Raw genomic sequence first — 19,901 nt, forward strand, 5'->3', positions numbered from 1 at the left:
GGTCAAAATGAATTTAGTATCTCAAGTATTACGTCTCCTCTAATCGTTAAGTGCCCTCGTTGAATGCTCAATGTCATGTTTTATTACATCTGAAAATAACACGTAATGAACCTATACAAGCCCCGTAAGGTAAATTAAGAATTTGAAACAAAGTTATGAAAAGAATAACTATTAACTCCTAACTCAGCATCCCCTCTTTCTTTCTACACTTAATGTAAAACTTTAGCTTCAAAACACCCAATTGCCTTCTTAAACCCCTACTTCCACAATCTGCATTTACTCAACCAAAATCTCCTCATCCAGCATCATCAAACCCCTGGCTCATCGAAAAATTACACTATCAACAGTTACTACATATTTAATGCCTCCAATATCCACCAACAATTAACCCACCAAGATTGACTAAATAATACTAGGAACATACCAAAGCAAGCAAATTCATTGGCACCCACCAGCACTCACTGGCCACCTCAAGGCCACAAACACACTGCTCCACCATCATTGACACCCACCGGCCATCACACGACCACATACCCAACTTTGCCACTACTGGCAATCGACCATCGTATGGCCACTCATACACGCACACACAGCCTTTAACAACACACTACAACAACCAGCCATCAAATGGCTACTCACATGCTCACACACCGTCCTTAGCAACACACCAGAGCATGCACTCCTTCAAAATCCAGTGATACTCCTAAATTGTTATACCTATTTCACCCTTATCTCTCGATCATCACTCACATTCCCTCTAATCACATTTAAACTTAACTCATACTCTCCTACTCATAAATTACTGCAACATTACCTATTTCACCTCGCCTTCATCTCTTTAAAGACCAAAAAAATAACAATTCAAGATGAATTGCCATATTAGGTTTTGAAATTTGAAATTTCCTTACCCATTGCTTATATCTTTCTCTATTTCAATAAAATCCTCCTCAATCCTACTTCTCATAAGGTTTTCAATCACTCGTTTGTCCTTATCTCCTATTTTATTTTCTCGGTCTTGTCCTCTTCTCCCTTCCCTTTCTCCTTTTTCTTTCTCTCTTTCTTTTTCTCTCATTTTTCTTTTTTCATTCTTTTTTGTTTTCCAACCCAGACTCCCTCCTTGAATAGCCCAATATATGACATTAATGTTGTTTTGATATTTTTTAACTATTGTTTAAACATTATTACTTAATTCAATAATATTTTAAAAAATAAAATATAACAAAATAATAAAAATGGTCACGTGATTATCACATTACTAATATTTTAAAATTTAATGCTCATATAGAGGGAGTCTTTTTTACCACACGAGCATATATTATAATAATGTTATGCACGTTATTAGTATTTTAGTAGTAAGAGTTTATTCGGACATAACTTTAAAGTTTATGTTATATTTAAATTGAAAAACACTCTATAGGTCTATTTTAATTTATTTATGATGTGCTATTCTAATTATAATAATATAATACAATTATTTTTTTGCAACTTTTTTCACGTTTAATTTCTCCCCAGTTTCATAGCCGTTGAGTAGTCATGCAGCGTCTTTATCTAAACCTGACCTTTTGAGTTCTGACTCCCTCCACCAATCAAACACAACATCCAATAAATGCACGCAAAACTTTTTTATAAACTTAATTATTTTTATTTTGTATATGCTACCAAAGGTAATATTTATTTATTTAAATAAATTAATTAAAATGCTAACTTAAATTATGGCATTAATTTTTTATATTAATTTATTTAAAATATATGATATGATTGTTGTTTAAAATCTAAGTAGAGTGCTTCACGTGTTCTGAACGTGAAAAAGGGTAGTTGGGCCCGGGCCGCCCGGGGGTGTTTAGTGTAAGCAAAACGGTGGGACTAGCCAGTTGTGCGCACTGCGCACTCGTTGACTATCCCCTCCAATGCTCTTATCGTGTGCGTATGAACTTGCTGTTAATGTTTTATTAAAGTATTTATTTTATTAATTAATTTTTTTTTTGTCGATAAATTATACTTTTAAATTTTAATAAAATTGGCTAAATCTGTGATGCAATTATTCGGTTCTATACGACGTCGTTTTCATACATGTATAAACACGGCGGTTAATCACGCTGATTGAGTGAAATTATGGCGTGTGTTATTGGTAATTTTCTTTATTTTATAATTGGACGAGGATAAATAATATTATTATAACATATATGTATATACTCAACCCAATTTTGACCATTGAATTAGCCGGCAATATTTTAATGTATACTTCCAAAGAATTAGCGTGCGTTACATTATTTGATTGAAGAGTAATCATTGGGTGGAATTCCAAATTAAGAAAATATAAATTTTTATTTAGTTTATATTAATTAGTTCAAATAATATCAAAGTGTGATTTTTTTTTTTTATTTTATTATTGGTGTTCAATTTTAATTCTTACCCTATTAATCAATAGAAACCAAGGAGTTGTAAGAATCATTGGGAGAAACTTAAAGTTACTAAAATTTAATTCAAAAATTTTATGATAATGAGTTTAATTGAATCATAACTCTCTATAATTCAAATTAGGTTTATCAATGAATGAATTGCTATGCTTATATTACTAAAAAATAAATTGATACAATTAATTTATGATAATCTTAATTCAAATTAAGTGATTATAATAATTTTTCTATCAGATAATTCTTTTACCATTTCAATTTTTATTTTTATATCAATTTTGTAACATAATAATTATATAGTTTTTGCACACAAAAAAAACCCATGTTGAGAACATTTTTAGCATTTCACACCAAGAGCACCAAAGAATTAAATGTACATTTAAAGAACATTGTTAATTCATTAATTACTATAAATTTATCTTTTTAAGAATAACAAATTGAGATAACAACATAATAAAAGTTTAAACATCGAGGCAAATAATAATCTCAAAATTTACAATTTGTTACTCAGTTTATTTGAAGTGAATTATTAAAATAGTAAACTATTGTAGTTTGGTCTAGTGTTATTTATGTTCTCTTTCATATTAAAATTTTGAATTTTGACTCTTGATTATCATAAAATTAAAATATATTACATTACAAGTAAAAAATAATAATAAAATTGAGAAACATAACATATGTATGAGCCCAACTAAAACAAAATAAACGAGTAAGCCCATTATGCAAAACTTATAGCCCACTTGGATATGAATATTTCGATCCATATGTTATATATAAATATATATAAAGAGAGAGAGATTAGTTGTATAATGTAATAAGAATAATTAAAACCAAACAAAATACAATCTAAATGAGTAATTAAAAAAAAAATAGCTTGAATTAATCTAATAAGACCAATTAGTATTGAATTAATGGGCTCCATTTAATTAATTTGATTTCATTAATCAAACCCACGTGGAATTATTGACCCATCCACTACTTGATATATCTTTAATTTGATTACGAAAGCCATGACCGATTGAGATATTGGTATTGGTTCGTCATTATTAGTATTATTATCATTGGTGGAGTTTATAACATGGTAAATGGGAACGGTGGTTGTGGGGGTTCTTTCAATATATTATTATTTATTTAATCTTTAATTTTATATATAATAAATTAGTCAATATATTAGCCAGTATATATGTATATATATATATATATTTCAAACAATGTAAATAAAATAATGAAACAATAAATAGAATTAAGAAAATAAATTAACAAAAAATACTTATATATTTGAATTTCCTTTTCTTTATTTACATTTTATACTTTAAGAATATAATATACATCTGCATTTTCTAGAAGCTCATTTAGAATTAACAAAAAAATTGACTCATTTACTATTATGAACTTTGAATAAGATGCCACGTGGCAAAGAATCCAAATATTATATATAAGTAATTAAAGTAATTTAATGTGTTGATCCTACACATTTAAGGGGTTGGTAATCTTAATTATTATATGTTTATATGTGTTGAAACTATACGTAATGTATGAGGCATGCAGTTTTTGTTTTATTGATTTATTTTTTTTTTTGGACGTTTGGAAAACATATATATTACCAATTATGATAACATATTTTCCTTACAAATTAATTTTTTTATAATAACTTTTATTTATTTATACCTATATATTTTTTGTTATAAATTATACAAATATTATGTCAATAATATATTTATACAACAAAATTAAGTTTAGGACTATAAGATGTAATAATAACACGTTATTGTGTTATTAAATTGAAAATATTAATAAACATATTGTAAATAATTGGTATGAATTATTAATTTAATTAAGAAGATTTTGAGGCAAGAATCCATGATACGTATGGAATGACATAATGTGATGGTTAAGATATGAGTAGGATGTCACATGGAATGAGTATTAATTTAAGTATGACACATCAAAATAATTCCCACATTTAATTACGTAAATTCATCAACTGTTTTGATGGAACAAATTCATACAGTGTTTGATTATTATACAAAAAAGTCAAAATCAAAATTTGTACATACATTAATCCGATCAAATCTCCATAGTACATTAATGCTGTATTTTGTATGATAGACTATTAATGTACGGCATGATATTTTATTAAATTTTATTTTTTTATTTAAATTACTTTTAAATATATAATATAATTGATAGGATGATTTTTAATGATAAATTATTTTTTTTTATTTTTTTTTAGATTTTTTAAATTATGTATTTAGTAATTTTTTAATAATTGAATATTTTTCTTATTGCTCTACTCTTACAATTATTTCTCAATTTTCATTTTTTTTTAAATTCAAATTTTACTTTTCTTACATTAAGTATTAAAAAATTAAATTTTTATTCTTTATAAAAAATTTATTTTTTGATATTTAAAAAAAAATTATTAAAATTTATAATTTAAATAATGTTATAAGAGTTTTTTTTATATTTTTTTATTTAATATTATATACAATAAAACATGAATAAATTAATAATTTAATTCAATATACAATCATAATATTCTATCAGTCCAAATAAACAATTTTCATGCATTAATACATAATCTTCTTAAATATATCATAATTTTGTAATTATGATATTGTATAATTACTAAATATGACAGTAAATTAATTTATCGTAAAAAAAAAAAAATCAATCAAAATAGCATAAAATTAAATTGAAAATCTAACCTTAAATTATATAATTTAAAAATAATTTTCCCATATATATAATTTATTATAGATTTTTATATTTAATTTACCTGAAATTACATCTTAATGTGTATGTATTCAGATTTTATTAACAAATATAAGTTTAATAATCAAATTTATGTAAGATTTTATTCTTTTTATAGAGAACAGAGATAAAATTTAAGAACAAATTTACTTCTCATAAAATTCAACTAGACCCTGCTCTAATTGTAAAATAATTTAAAAATTTACCAAATAAATTAAATTAATCCTCGTTAATTATTAAAAAATATTTACTAATTTAAATTAAATGAATAGATTTTAAACAAGTTACAGAATTGACCAATAATGCTCACCAATTTTTTACAGCCCTGTTTTACCACAGTTGATTTACCCCAACCATGTTCTGCTTTTCTTAAACCAAAAGAGTTTCTTAATATACTGAAATTTAAAACAGTTAAATTACAATTACTGAATTACATAAACAAACATTACAAGCTTAAAAATTAACCACCCTATAGACTACATAATTTTATGTTATTTGTTTTCTAGATTTAACATCGCTGCGAGAGTTAATTAATTAATTAATTAATTAATCAAACGGCTTAATCTCTTCTCTTCGATTAGTCTCCCGGAACATTTAACCCGACGATTAATAAAATATTAACCGTTTAATTAATTAATCACCTAATGCGGCAGAGCGCCTGGGAGCCCAGCTTCGCTGCGTCGCGGGGCATCAAGTGCCCTTGCGCCAGCACCAGCGACTTGTAGATCTCAATGATCGTCTTCTCGTCGTACTCCTTCAACGGGCCCCGCCTGAACGCGGTAAATCCGTCGGGCACCACCCCGGTGTAACTCGACGTCATCACCCGCGAGTTCGCCAATCTCAGCATCATATTCACGTAAGCATCCCGGAGCCAAACCAGAAACTTCTTCGGCGACGCCGTCTTGAACACCCTCAGCTTCGGCACGATCTTGATCCGCCAGAACCGCTTCTTCCGGGTCGAATCAATCTGGATCCTAGTCGTCGTCCTCCTTCGACGCGACCCATTCAATCTCTCGTACCCTCTCTTCTTCCAGTACCCCCGACTCAGGATTTCCATTTCCCAGATTTCGAAGAGGGTGGGCAGGTGAGAAGATTTACGAAACGGGATACTTTGTTTTATACACGCACATTAGCTGGGCTGTGCATAAAGTGTGTGTAAATTAAGAAGAAAATGAAAATAAGATCGGAAATATTTTATTAAATAGCGAAAGGGGAAAGGAGGGGCGGAGGTGACCATAAATGAGGGTTGATACTGGATAGTTTCCCTTTCTTTCTCAGTCTCTATTTAATGCTCTCCAACGGAGCATCGTGGCTGTTGGGTCACATCCGTGATTTATTAATTTAATTTTTATTATTTAATAAAATAATTAATAAGTGAAATAATATAATTTTTACTTTTTTTTTTTTTTTTATATATTTTGTTTGATGTTTGGTGTATATAAGATGCACGCATAACTTTAACGTGATTACGTGGGTAAAAACTGCATGGATGGTGTGGCAGTTAAACAAATAATTCGTCCCTCAAGTAAAAACTTTTATGAAAATTACAGTTCTATTTTTGTAATTGTCATTTTTATAATTCAAATTTTTTTAATTCCTATTTTAGGCATAGTTTGGAACAAACGAATAAAAAAAATAAGATTATTTTTAAAATGAATATTTGATTTCGAAATTAATTCTTACACTTAGAATAAACGACAAAATTTTAATGGAATTTAAATAATTTGGACAAGTTTTATATGAATTTAGCTTTTGATTTATCTTAATTATGTTATAATTAAATCTGTTTGGGCATTACGCTATTTGTCAGGATAAGCTCATGAGTGGGGGGCGGGGTTGGGTTATATATGACAGAACCGTTAAAATATAATAATTACCGCGTGGTGATTACAGTGAACTTTTTTTTTAGATGGACGGCGTCGGTTAATTATGTCAGCTTCCATCCACATTCCATCCATCGTCCTTATCCAAATGAATGACCATCATTATTGGCGGTACCAAACAGGACCTTATTCCTCTTTCCACGATTTAACCGCATGTTTATAGGTAAAATAACTGTTTTTATCTCTTTGGATTATCAAAGCCTTGCTTATTTTCATTATATATTAAAATTTTCTATATAACATATGATTATTATATTTTACATTTGATGTAATAATAAAAGCATTTGCAAAATTTTAAAAATGTAGCAATTAAAAATTAACGTTTTAATTAATATTATAATTTAAAATATAAATATAAATAAAACTAAAATCTGTTTGCAGATGGACCGACTTGCATTAATGAGGAGGAAATAGTAGATCTCCCTCATCCTTTAAAATTAATTCCCAAGAGTCAAAGCTTGTCACCTAACTAAATAACAATCAATTAATTCCTTCCTCCCCACAAAAGGAAGAAAGGAAAATGACCCAAAAATCCAAATCCTTGTTTGGGTGTGAAAAGTTGTTTTTAATCCTTTTCGTTGCTTTCACTTTCGCCTAATAAAAAATTAATATTTTTTTTTAAAAAATAATTAAATGTTCATTATATATTAATAATAATATAATTAATATTTTTTTAAAAAAAATATATAATATAACTCGTTTGTGAATTAAAAAATAACAAATTATAATTTATGAAATTGATTATACAATGTAACAAGTAAATCAATTGGAAGAGCCTTGGGCTAGTATTGATTTTGACTCGGCTGGCTTAGTTTCCATAAATATCAAATTTTTTATAATAAGACATGTCGTCATACCCATGACCTAATCTAAATGCATGCATTTAATTAAATATAAATATAAATACTAATTATTCAGTTGAAAGATAATTATTACTTTAGTCTTTAATTAAAAATAAAGACTTCCGCCATACATAATTCATAACCACATATTTCCAAACTAAACCATTATTTTGTCTCTTTGGTTAATTAATTTTGCACATAATTTCTATCTAACAATTCAACTATGCCGTTTTATTATTAATTATTAATTAATGCAAGAAATTGACGCAATTGTAACTACATAATAAAAAGTTTATTTTAGGAATTTCATATTGTTTTTCTTTATTATTATTATTATTATTATTTTAATAAGAGGAATTAGATCCATACCACAAAAATAAGGGAAATTACAGAAAACTTTTTGAATTTTTATTTTTGAAAAAAAAATAATACCAAATGCCCCCAATTTCAAAATGCCTCAACTAACAACCACACTAAAACGCCACCGTTTTGGATCTTTACACCTGAAGCCCGAAGAAAGAAAAGTCCAGAACTATTGTTTTTCTAAAATAAAAAACCGCCATTGCAGTCCCATTACTTCGCACCTTTCTTCGTCTTCAAAGGCGTCGAACTCTTACTCTTCAACCTATCCGGTGTCTTCACCTGACTCAGTCGCTTCATTTTAACATCGCTCGATCTCGCAGCAACCTTCTTCGCCGTCGTTTTTGCGTTCTTCAACGCCTCCGGAGTCTTAACCTGACTTAGCCTCTTCGTCTTCTTCACTACCTTCTCCTTTTTCGTCTTCTTGTCCACGACGGCAATGGCTTTGTCTGTCAGCGTTTGTTTGATTGTCAACTTGAGCTTCTCGGTGGAAGACATCTTGAATGAGTTCTTAACCTTGACAAGCCTCTCGGATTTCACAAACTTCTTCAACTGAACCGATAACATTTTCTTGTAATTTGGCGGAAGAGCCTCCTTGTACTTCTCCTCCATGAATTTCGCTATCGCTTGCTGGCTCGATCCTCTTCGATCCTTCAACGTCGATATCGCATCGCTGATCATCTGTAGGCGAAGAAACATAGAAACGCCAAGAGACATCAAAACATGGAGATTAAAGAAGAGATAAATTAGAATCGAAAGAGAATGAAAAACCGGAATAACAGCGTACGTCGAAGTAAGGAGGATGAAGCCTGGAGGGAGAGGAATCAGAAGAGGTCTTCGCTTCCTTCTTCCGCAGTAAAGCGGTTTCTCTCGCCATTTCTCGATTACTTCCTTTTCGTTTCTTGAATCGAATTTGTTGATAAATTGAATGAGGGAGTCGATGCGGTTTTGATTAATACGATGGGAATTTGCGAAAAATTGGAGGTCAATTTCAAATTAAAAAAATTCAAACTTATTTTTGGAGGGATTTAATTTTTTTGGGAAGGCAACAGGTGGAATTTTTTTTTTTTTAAAAAATACTTTTTAAGATGTAACCTCCGCGTCAGGATATATATATTTTTTTCATTTTAACTGTTTCGTGATGGACTGAGGTCATGTTCATGGCTTAGCGAGTACTGCGCACCCTAATTCTTATAAATAAAAGTTTATTTATTTATTTTAAATTTTAAGAGTATTAGATTTAATTAAAGTGAAATTCATAATTTATATTCGTAGTTTTATAAGTAACAATTTTTTTTTTTTTCTGATTGTAAAAAATGTAAACAAATATTCATTCTATACAGTGGACGAAAGTGAAACATGCTTTTATTATTGTCTTCATATGGCAGTATATTTTCATCAATTATTATATTTTATTATTTGTTTTTGAACATTCAATGAATCAGGTCAATTCAAGTTTCTTCATCTTAAACGAGCCTCTGACCCAGGCCTCAACCCAAGAGGGCTGTCACATGGACAAGGAGACACAGACATTTCTGGTTAGTACATATTTCTTCCCTCTTAATAATCTTACACACTATAGTTAAGCTTAATTATGTTCGATCAATAAATTTCACGAAGTTTATGAATTTGTGAAAGAATCATGTAAAATTGTTGCTGAAGAATGAGACAAAAAAAAAAAAAAAAAAAAAACTTCTTCTTCTAATATAGATGATGATAGTCAAATCATCAATAGCTTTGATCTGTTAGAAAATTATCAATATTCACTATGGATTTAGGAGGGAAGGAGAGCCATCAAAATATGTTAGAAAATTTTGATAATTGAGCTTAAGGAAACATTGAATTTTGCATGAAAGATGGGACATGAATAATGGAAATGGTTGTTTGAGAGGGTATTGGGAGGAGTTAATAGAAGGCATGAGCGAGTTGAGTTGACTTGAGACGGAGATGAAAAATGTGTTATAAATTTTGTCGATAATACGCTATTTTGTCAAATAAGAAAGATGATTTTATTCATTGTTTACAAACACATGCACAATGAATTTGAGTGTTTGGTTATTTTGCATGTTACATTCATATTTGTCTATAAGAGATCATCGTTTTGAGACATACCATATTTTATATTTTATTATTTTTGTTGTGTTATGTGTTTTGAGTGTATATTTATTTTACATGTTGTATGTGAATACATAATTAATGTAAAAATCAATTAGTTAAATACTTATTTTATAAAAAATTATGATCTCAAGATAAATTATACGTCCTATTTTATTATTATTTTTATTATAGAATAATAAATATATATAATCTAATTAATAAATATATAAATTTATTTAAAAAATATAATTAATGTACTCAATATATTAGGGAATTTAACTAAAATATGGGTGAGAAAAAAAGTACAAAATACATATTGTTTTTCGTAAACTAAATAAACAATACATATATAACTTAGAATACATAAAGAAGTAAGGTCAAACGTCAACGAGCCTCCCTTATTAGATTTTAATTTCCTAAAACTTAATCTCCATATTATAAATCCAAGCAGCAAGCAACCATTGCCCGCCATTATTACAGTAACTAACAGAGGTACTTACTCTGCAATCATCAACACAGAAGACCAATAGAAAAGAAAAGTGAAGGAAAGAGGTGGAACCAATGTACTGCCGAAAACGGTACGGAGCTAGAAGCCGCAAAATAAGGCGGAGACTTCCTGTTATAATCCGGAAAGTAATTATTCGGCGGCCCATAAACTTCTCCGCCCACCACATCGGGCGGAAACCTCGTCTCCGGTGATCCCGGTACTCCTTCACACTTGTCGCATGAGGGTGGTGGTGGTGGCGGTACAGGCAACGGGCACTCGTGGCACGGCTTAACTGGAGCCGGTGGTGGTGGACATTCAGGGAGCGCAGGTGGCGGAGGCGGCGAAGGGGGAGGCGGAGGCGGCGGGCATATCAGCTCCGGCGGAGGTGGTGATGGAGTTGGCGGGGGCTGGCATGGGTTTTCACATTCGGAGCACATGGTCATGCATTGTGGTTGGTCTGTGGTGTGTGAGAAGTAAGAGTGCAATGTGAGGAGGAGAGTGAAGGAAATCAGTTGCCGTGCTGATATTGAGTTTGCCATTAATGGCAAAAATGGAAGGATGTTGAAAGGGTTCTGGCAGTGATTAGGGTTGGGATTGGGAAATACAATGAGGAAGACGGAAGGGGACACGTGGAAGGGTGTGGTTAAGCTTTATGGGTTTTCTGGGTAAGAGTGGAATGGAATATTGTGGAAGGGAAAGCAAGTGCAAGTGCATTGGCGACCGCACCATTCTTCCTTTTATCTTCTATAAATATTTGAAACATTATCAAACGAGAAAATTTTGAACCAAAAAAAAAAAGAAATTTCACGAATAAAAAATTATTATAATATATTAATTACCCATCTTTTAAAAGAAATGTTTTATGACGCAATAATGGATATTATTTACGCAATCCATGTTGGTAAAAATATGAATGAAAAGAAAAAGAAATAAATATAATTCTCTCTCGCCGAGCCAAAACTATCGCAATCGCGAGTCGAAAGCACGTATCTTAAATATTCCACGTGCATATATATATATAGAAAATTTTAAAAATTTCAAGAACCACCGAAAATTTAAGGCATAAACAAATTATTATTTTTGCCTATATCTTTACAATTGGCAAATTCATAAGGAGAAAAAGGTCATTCACCACCAAAATCAGCTTCTTATTTCATTATTTGCTTTGCATGCAATCCAAAGACCCGACCCGACCCGACATTTCAGAACCACTCACCCCGGAGCTCCCTCAAAATCCTGGAGTGAGGAAATGTTTCGGGATCTCCACGCGCGGCATTATTTCTCCATATCTCAGTAGCTCTCCTAAGCGCCTCCTCTGCCGTGTCCAGCTGCTCCGGCAGCCACCCTATTACGTCCTTTCCTGGCCCGTACTCGGCGGAGTAGGCAGTCCCATCCGTCGCCCTTGTTATGGGCTTTCGAGTATCCGCAATTCTAATCTCCGACAACGGCGATGCCTTGTGGTGCTTGTAGTATTCCTTTTCTTCCTCTACTTTATCAGACTCTTTCTCCTCTTGCTCCCGCAATGGCGTTCCATCAAGCCCTGCACAACTCACGTTTTCAATTACATGAGCCACCGCAGTCCAGTTGGCACGCTTCTGTTGATTGTAAGAGTCCACAGGCTGGCTCACACCAGGATTCTCCAGTCTTGAGGTCTGAGCATGAGGCAGTTTTGGAGGTGAGAATGGCGTAGTGCTCTGTTTATTACTGATCATGGTTTTGTCTATTGGATCTCTTTTTGGGCCTTGAGCTGGTTCTGGTTCTTCGGCCACCTTCCCTGCATCCTGCAGAATGAAATTAATTAATCAATCTTTAAAATGATTTTGTATGAGAGAAAGAAGAGGAACTAATGAGAGCTTCTGGTACTTCGGATGGTTCAGAGTGAATAGTAGGGTTTGCAGTGCGACCAGTGGATGCAAATAGTTGACTTAAAGTTTGACTTCGAGCGGAAACAATTGCAGAGCCCGATCTTGAAGCCGCTATTGCCAATCTTGATTGCATCTTCTCTTCGTTATTTTGCTGTGTCAGATTGAAGATATTTGAAGCGGCGAAGAAGAAGGTGGTGGAAGAAGCAAGAGAGGAGATTCTGGAGAGATCCATGTCGGATGAAGACACGTGTCGCCTGTCCACGTGGCAAGAGAAATCGAACCTTATATTCTTTAACGTGTAGAGTGTAGCTTCCACGTGTCGTATTGGAGAATAAAGCAGTTGGTTCTGGAAATTGCTAGCGCCTACTAGCTAAATAAATATTTTACCCACACTCTCAGTGAGAGGGAGTAAAAAATATTACCATTAAGTCATTAAATATTTTACAGTAAATAAGTAATCACGATCTGTTTTTTTTTTCTTTTTTCTAATTTGTTATTATTATAGTTTAGAAAATAAAATTATTATTAATTTTGTATTTACTTGTCAATTAATTTGTATTTATGAGTAAAAAAAAATTAATAAATATATTGTAGTTGCTTGTAAAATTAAGTACTTGACTGAGCTTTATAAATTCTTAGTATTTCAATTTGCTTAAATTTATATTGTTACAAAATAAAATTAATCAAGAAAAAAAAGAAATAAAATATTGAAAGTAAAAAAAATACTATTAATTAAAATTAACCAAACAGTACATGCATGTAACAACATATATATATATATATATATATAAAGCTTAAAAAACCCTATTCGCTTTTTCTTTTTCTCATTTCAAAATTGCTGATTAATGTAATTATTCATAAAATTAATTAAGCACAAAAAACAGAGCTACAAGAGAGCGCCATTAACAAAAAAGCCGCTTGCTCCTCTTCTCCCAACTTAAACGAAACGCCATCTTTACTCTTCTTCCTTTGGCTCTTCTCTCCTCTTTGATCTCTGTTGACGCCCAGGACAACTCTCCTCTTCTTTCTGTATCTAATCCCACAGGCATTACATAGCGACTGTAATCAAATCCCAAAACAAAAACAACAAAATCAGACTCATACCAAACATGTATTATCAATATGTATATCTATATATATATATATATATGAATCCATGAATTTATATGAAGGATGATGGCTTACTCGTGGCCCAGCTGGACCGCCTCTCCAAAGAGGTGTTCTTGTTGTGTGACAATCTGCACAGCTTTTATTTCTTGTATCCATCTTCCCAGATCTGTTAACCAACGCAAAACTGTTCATACATACATCTTCTTACATATACATATATGTATATATAGACCCAGTTAATATTAAGACACGGTAGCTGTAAAAAAAGAGAGTAATAAACTCACTTATTATCTGGGTTTCAAGGAGGTAGGGTTACAAGACGGAGATGTTTTATGAATCTTTTTTAGGATCTAAGAGTTTAAAGCATGGTTTAAGAGATAACCCAGTAAAGAGATGAAGGGTTTTTTCTTGTGGTTGCAAAAATGGAGCTGTCGTTTTAAAAGGAGGGGTGTATATATATGCAAATATACACACAGATATACCATAGGCTGATTGGGAATAAAGGGATAGAGAGAGAAGAGATCGAATTGAAAACACCAGAAAAGTATGGATTGCGGTGTTGAGGAACGAAGCAGAACAAAGTCGATAACAGAGTTGGAATTATATATACAGTAATGGTGGAATAATATATTTAAGGAGGTAGCTTTTAATGTGACCTAGTGCTGAAGTGAGTTTTGTTGGCACTTCGAGCCCTAGTTTGATGATGTGAGGTGCTACTTTATTATTAAGTGAGAAACGAAGAAGTGCCCGCGTTAATTAACGAGAGTTCTAGAAAATTTAAAGGGAATGTTTGTGTTATTCTTTTGATTAACAAGGCTTTTCTTTTAAATTAAAAAAAAAAAACAAAATTTTATAATTATCAGAATTTAAAAAATATAATCATAAAGTTAAATTTAATAGTTATAAATTTTCAGAAAAATTTAAAAGTGATATAAAATTAAAATAGGAAATTCTAAATTTAAATTGAAATATTTCATATTGATTCTCCATAAAAAAAATAATAATAATCGCATTTTTAGTATAAAATTTATAAACAAAATTTTATAAAAAAATAAATTTGTTTCAAATATTACGTAAGAGTGCAAATATCGTGGTAAAAAAAAATATTTAAATATTTTCATTAAATAAAAAAAAAAAATGTTAGGAGACAATATGTTTTTGTGCAATTAAAAAAAACAAAACACTTAATTAGAATGAATTAATTAAGGACAAATACAAGTGGGGGGGCATTATTAACAAAAATCACACCTTCTATTTTGTTGAAATAATTAAAGAAATTAATTAGTATTAATTATTGTTTAGTGGTGCATTTTAAAGACAAGACGTGATTAGTTGTGTGTCAGCACATATACACCAGAATATATGGGCCGGGTTTTGTCTTTTCCTCTATCATCTTTCTCTCTTTTAAACCCCAAACTCTATTTTAGAGAAAATGTTTTTTTTTTAAAAAAAGTATAAATTAATTCTTTAATCAGAATATATTGTATTTGGTATTTAATTCTTTTTGGGTTTTGACCACAGAATATTTCTCTGCTCATATAAAAATATAAGTTCAAGTGGGTATGACCAATTTTTTTTTTTTAATAAAAACACTACTTTAGCCAAATGTTATTTACAAATTATCATAATTTTTAATTAAGAAAATTATTAACAAATTGATTAAAGTTGTTAAGCTGTTAATTAATTAAATTAAAAATGGCTAAGTGTACAGTAGATTTTGCATTAAAAGGCTATGCAGCTAAATAAGCTAGGTTGGCTCTGCGATCTAAAACCCAAAAAGCCATCCTTCACTTGGCTTTATTTTATTCATTAGGCAATCTCGAAAGTAACACTACATTAATTTTACTAATAATTCATTAATTAAGTTCACATCTAATCTGGTCGGGTTTAATTATTTTAACAAGTAGAATTTTCATTTTAATTCAAGCTTAATTTTGAATCAGTTGCAGGAGTGTACAGTGTCACTAGGCTCGAGACCATAATCTATTCTATGAAGAGTTCTTCCATTCATTTTCAGGACGGAAGAAACAGGGCTAGGACAAATCTTTTGCTCCGACTCTTCCCATCAACTCTTTAAAAGCTAGGGATCATGGTCAAATTTTTAAGAAACCAATAACACCAGTTCCGGTCAAGTGATCATAATCAAACGAGAAGACGAGCTTGTAACCGAGAGGATGTAACTTGACGAATTGAAACAACCAAGTCCGGTGATGAAACTTTCGAGCAGTCAAGGATACGAATCCGTCAATTAAGCCTTTAAGAATTCATTATCCAAATTTATGACAGAAATTTCTTGCGAATCAAGCATGAAGATTCTTGATCAAGATTCAAACAATGAAATATTCGAATTTTTTCATGTTCATAGCCTTTAAGTAATCAAATAGTGTGAATTAACACTAATTTATATTATTAATTCACATGGTAATCCTAGTATTATAATCAAGGAAAGAAAGAAAGAGTAGTAACATAATGAGAATTGAACCAATTTAATTAATCAATTCATGTGGGTAATACATTATTATCGACCATCGAGGGGATTTTCATCAGCTACAGAACCAATCTCCGATCACTATTTCAATTTCTTTTTTTGTCCAAGCTTAGAGAAAACATCAGCAAGCAAAGCAAAAAATGCAGCAATCAAACACAAGAGCCAAGAGAGTACCAGAATAGGCCAATCTATGTAGCTTCTCTTTGGGAAATGGCCTCTGTCCGAGACAAGCAATGCCCTATACAGAGCTTCGCTTGCAGCATAGGCAGTAACCGGATCAGATTCTTCTGCAAGAAATCCATATTCAGTGAGACACACAGTGTCATACACTCCATTAGTCTCCGATACACCTAGATGTTCACATATTTTCAGTCTGCCATCCATCCTCTCCTCCACAGATAACAAGTCACCGTGGGTTAAGATCAAGATTGGATTCTCATCTGCAGTCAGCATGGATTTTTTTCACTCAGAATTTCATCATTCCAGTGAACTGCAGTAAATAACAAGCTCTAAAAAGTTTTATCGAAAACTTCAACTAACAGAGAAGGCACTAATTTTCTCTTATAAACAAGTTTTCATTAATCTCATACTTAGCATACGAAAATGAAGGAGAGAATTGTGGGTTGGATGTTTACAAATTATTCCCCAAATTATGAACTGTAGTGTTCGGTTTGCTGCTTAATGAGCAAGAATGAAACAGGATTGATAAATGAATATCAATAAACTTCCTTGTTCATATTCTTTGGTTGGAAATTTTATCAACCCATAGAAAGAAATGAAGGACAAACAACTTTGACTACTTTTTTAATAATAAATTTCTAAAATATTTTTTTTAGACTTAATTCTATTTTCTTTGGTTTGATTTGGTGTTTGCCTCAAATTAGTTCTTCTCCATCAGTAACACAGTTAATATATGATGCTACATGCCATCACTTCTCACACATGACATCTTTTGGTTAGCTACTCCTCCATATTAGATGCCACATTAAAATTAAAATTTCTTCTCCGTGATGCTGCCACATGACAGCTGATATAACATCTAATGTAGAAAAATAATCAACCAAAAAATGTTATACCAAGATCAGTGGCACGTAACATCATATGTTAACGGTGTTATGAGCTACTAATAAAGGACTAATTCAAACATTTTTCGCAAGTATAGGTTACTAATTTAATGCAAAATCAAAGCAGGGGACCAAATTAAACAGAAAAAAATAATAATACAAAACCGGGGAAAATATTTTAGCCTATAATAAATTGTATGTGAATTTCTCAAAAATTTAAGCTTGTAAAAAATAATCTAAACTTTACTGTTCATATTGTGTCTAAAACTCATCCTAACGTGTGAAAAATAATGTGTGGATCAAACAGAACCAAGTTATAGGGAACCCAAATACTCTCTCTCGCTCACAAATGAAATTGCACATGTAAATGACAACCCAAATAAGAGAAACCCAGCTATGGAGATCGATAGGAGAAATATGTAGAAGGGGAAGGGCTCCAAATTATAAGCTCTGAAAACACATTAAATAATAATAAATTGTAAATAATATTTCAAGATGATTAAACTAATAAAAAGTCACCGAATTTATTGTTCGTATTGTGATTTGTATTTTAACAACTATGAAATGTGACTGACAGACCTTAAATCATTAATTACTTTATCTCTACTTTAAGAAATATGAACAGTCCAGTCAATTCACAAAATCAATTGAATGGTTTAGATTTGAATTTGGAAATCTACGGATGAAAAAACAATCAACACTATCATCCTAATGTGAAGGAAAGTGACAAAAAGGAGGGAATCTTCTCTACGAACAGTAAAATTTTGTTTGGAAGGCAAGAAACTGTCATCCAAACATCACATGCTAAGTTCCCTTGTGAGAAAATGAACAATAATGTACTTCGATGGAGAAATAAATATACTATATTATGGTTCCTCTTAAAATGGAAAAAAAAAAAAAAAAAAAAAAAAAAAACCTTTATGACCTCTCAGAATCTCAGTTCCATGATCCAAGACAATAACTTATCAGACATTAATGACGGATTAGGAAAGTAATCAATAGCAAGCAAAGAAACTACTCTTAACTAACATGCCAAGATTAGGGAGAAAAAACTCACTGCTTTTTCTCAAAGCAGGGGAAGAGAAGAGCTGTTTTGTAGCCTCTAATGGCTTTAAATCACCAGCTTTTAGAGCTTTATATATCTCTGCAACATTGGCAACCACCATTGCAGAATTCACTCTCCGTTGAACAAACTTGGAAGAAGATCTCAGATTAAGATTCTCAACTTTATCTTTAATCTGCTCGAGATCATCACCTGGTCTCAAGCATAGCTGGTTATGGTGTACCCCATCATTCATCCAACCCGAGATTTCCTCTAGAAACTCGGTTACTTTTCCGTAATCAAACCCTCTAGAATCATAAACGCAAAACCCATTTCGCGTCGATCTCACCACATTATGCTCTTCCATGAACACAGTGGTGGAATTTGATGAATTCCCTGAAGAACCCTAAAAGTGAAACAGTTGAAATTTGAATTTGAAAAAGAGACAAAAAGATGGGGATTACTACTAATTACAGACCTGATGATGTTTGGGCGAAGGGGACGAGTCCTGTACGGCCTAAAACGCTGTACATGAGGTTGACGAGTGAGCTCTTGCCCGATCCGGAGAAACCCACCAAGAGAATCGTACCGACCGGCGGAATATCCATAGATTCCTTGCTAATCCCGCCGGTGGGTACCCAGAAATCGCCGGAACGATACGCGAGAAGCTTGTGCCGGATCTCATTGAGTCCATCGGGAGCAATCACAGCCAACCTTTCCAGCTCTCTGAACAGCCTGAATCTCGGCGAGAGAGTCGACACGCTGAGCAAGTTCAGCTTCATTCTCATGAAATTATCAAACTCAGCACCGGTTCTCCACCAACAGTACACCAGTCTTGATGACTCGTATTCGTCTTCCTCGGATGAAGATAGCTGGGTTTTCATCTTTTCTTTTTCACTTCAACAGTGTACGGACACTTCAAAAACTGAGGGGACTGTGTGATTAGTTGGTGAACAGTTTGGATCTCCGGCATTAATAGCACTGTTGTAAAAGTTCCAATGGAATTATTAAAGGGTAGTGAAGAAGAAATGGAGACAAAAGAGTACCCGTCGTGCTGTCAACTCTCGAGTAGCGCCATGGATGGCTGTAGAGCTCGGCTGAGAAATTGCAGGTTACTTCCGCGCTGTTTCGTTTTCCCACCGTTGGCGCTTGTATGAGTGCCTGTAGTTTTACGAAAATACCCTCACAAAAATGTTATATGAGGCCTCTTGAATGGGCATATATGTCAAAGAAATAAAACGTGGGTCGTAGATCCCTGCACGTTCTGTAATTAAATCCAGTGTCGTGATCATAATTGCAACACTTCTGTCCCAAATAATGTATATAATAAATGTATAAAAAATATATATTATATGCTTCTTATCCATGCATTATATGCACTTTGCCTTTTCTTTTTTTTTAAAAAAAGAGAATTATACTGTATAAGTAATATATTATATAGTTGTATGGAAATTAATATATATATATATGTATCATAAATATACTTTTTTGACAT

General features: G+C 31.8%; 5 protein-coding genes across 5 annotated transcripts; all 5 read right to left on the reverse strand.

Annotated features, from left to right (window-relative positions):
* Window positions 1-5,532: 5,532 nt before the first annotated feature.
* LOC110808133 (uncharacterized) lies at window positions 5,533-6,438 on the reverse strand. Its single transcript, XM_022033510.2, has one exon. It carries the CDS (start codon window positions 6,223-6,225, stop codon window positions 5,806-5,808), a length of 420 nt encoding a protein of 139 aa, XP_021889202.1. The 5' UTR covers window positions 6,226-6,438; the 3' UTR covers window positions 5,533-5,805.
* A 1,841-nt stretch (window positions 6,439-8,279) lies between these two features.
* On the reverse strand, window positions 8,280-9,277 carry LOC110808153 (histone H1-like). The gene is made up of 2 exons (XM_022033541.2): window positions 9,041-9,277; window positions 8,280-8,934 (listed from the first exon to the last, which is right to left on the reverse strand). Exons 1-2 carry the CDS (start codon window positions 9,128-9,130, stop codon window positions 8,467-8,469), a joined length of 558 nt encoding a protein of 185 aa, XP_021889233.1. The 5' UTR covers window positions 9,131-9,277; the 3' UTR covers window positions 8,280-8,466.
* A 2,536-nt stretch (window positions 9,278-11,813) lies between these two features.
* On the reverse strand, window positions 11,814-12,863 carry LOC110808145 (GATA transcription factor-like protein). The gene is made up of 2 exons (XM_022033531.2): window positions 12,701-12,863; window positions 11,814-12,618 (listed from the first exon to the last, which is right to left on the reverse strand). Exons 1-2 carry the CDS (start codon window positions 12,833-12,835, stop codon window positions 12,040-12,042), a joined length of 714 nt encoding a protein of 237 aa, XP_021889223.2. The 5' UTR covers window positions 12,836-12,863; the 3' UTR covers window positions 11,814-12,039.
* A 643-nt stretch (window positions 12,864-13,506) lies between these two features.
* Window positions 13,507-14,545, reverse strand: LOC110808125 (GATA transcription factor 15-like). Its single transcript, XM_022033494.2, has 2 exons — window positions 13,888-14,545; window positions 13,507-13,761 (listed from the first exon to the last, which is right to left on the reverse strand). Exons 1-2 carry the CDS (start codon window positions 14,002-14,004, stop codon window positions 13,570-13,572), a joined length of 309 nt encoding a protein of 102 aa, XP_021889186.1. The 5' UTR covers window positions 14,005-14,545; the 3' UTR covers window positions 13,507-13,569.
* Window positions 14,546-16,279: 1,734 nt separating this feature from the next.
* Window positions 16,280-19,668, reverse strand: LOC110808149 (uncharacterized). The gene is made up of 3 exons (XM_022033534.2): window positions 18,885-19,668; window positions 18,422-18,802; window positions 16,280-16,740 (listed from the first exon to the last, which is right to left on the reverse strand). Exons 1-3 carry the CDS (start codon window positions 19,288-19,290, stop codon window positions 16,382-16,384), a joined length of 1,146 nt encoding a protein of 381 aa, XP_021889226.2. The 5' UTR covers window positions 19,291-19,668; the 3' UTR covers window positions 16,280-16,381.
* Window positions 19,669-19,901: the final 233 nt, after the last annotated feature.

Source organism: Carica papaya, chromosome 5 (assembly GCF_054855325.1).
Source record: "Carica papaya isolate Zhongbai chromosome 5, ASM5485532v1, whole genome shotgun sequence".
Classification (NCBI taxonomy): Eukaryota; Viridiplantae; Streptophyta; class Magnoliopsida; order Brassicales; family Caricaceae; genus Carica; species Carica papaya.

Coding starts and splice junctions, on each gene's coding strand:
- LOC110808133 (XM_022033510.2), bottom strand. CDS start 6,225: ATGGAAATCCTGAGTCGGGGGTACTGGAAGAAGAGAGGGTACGAGAGA.
- LOC110808125 (XM_022033494.2), bottom strand. CDS start 14,004: ATGAACAGTTTTGCGTTGGTTAACAGATCTGGGAAGATGGATACAAGA. Junction 13,762..13,887: donor GCGGTCCAGCTGGGCCACGA/GTAAGCCATCAT, acceptor ATTTGATTACAG/TCGCTATGTAATGCCTGTGG.
- LOC110808153 (XM_022033541.2), bottom strand. CDS start 9,130: ATGGCGAGAGAAACCGCTTTACTGCGGAAGAAGGAAGCGAAGACCTCT. Junction 8,935..9,040: donor TTCATCCTCCTTACTTCGAC/GTACGCTGTTAT, acceptor CTTCGCCTACAG/ATGATCAGCGATGCGATATC.
- LOC110808145 (XM_022033531.2), bottom strand. CDS start 12,835: ATGCAATCAAGATTGGCAATAGCGGCTTCAAGATCGGGCTCTGCAATT. Junction 12,619..12,700: donor TTCACTCTGAACCATCCGAA/GTACCAGAAGCT, acceptor TTCATTCTGCAG/GATGCAGGGAAGGTGGCCGA.
- LOC110808149 (XM_022033534.2), bottom strand. CDS start 19,290: ATGAAAACCCAGCTATCTTCATCCGAGGAAGACGAATACGAGTCATCA. Junction 18,803..18,884: donor CTTCGCCCAAACATCATCAG/GTCTGTAATTAG, acceptor AGGGTTCTTCAG/GGAATTCATCAAATTCCACC. Junction 16,741..18,421: donor CCCTGCTTTGAGAAAAAGCA/GTGAGTTTTTTC, acceptor TGCTGACTGCAG/ATGAGAATCCAATCTTGATC.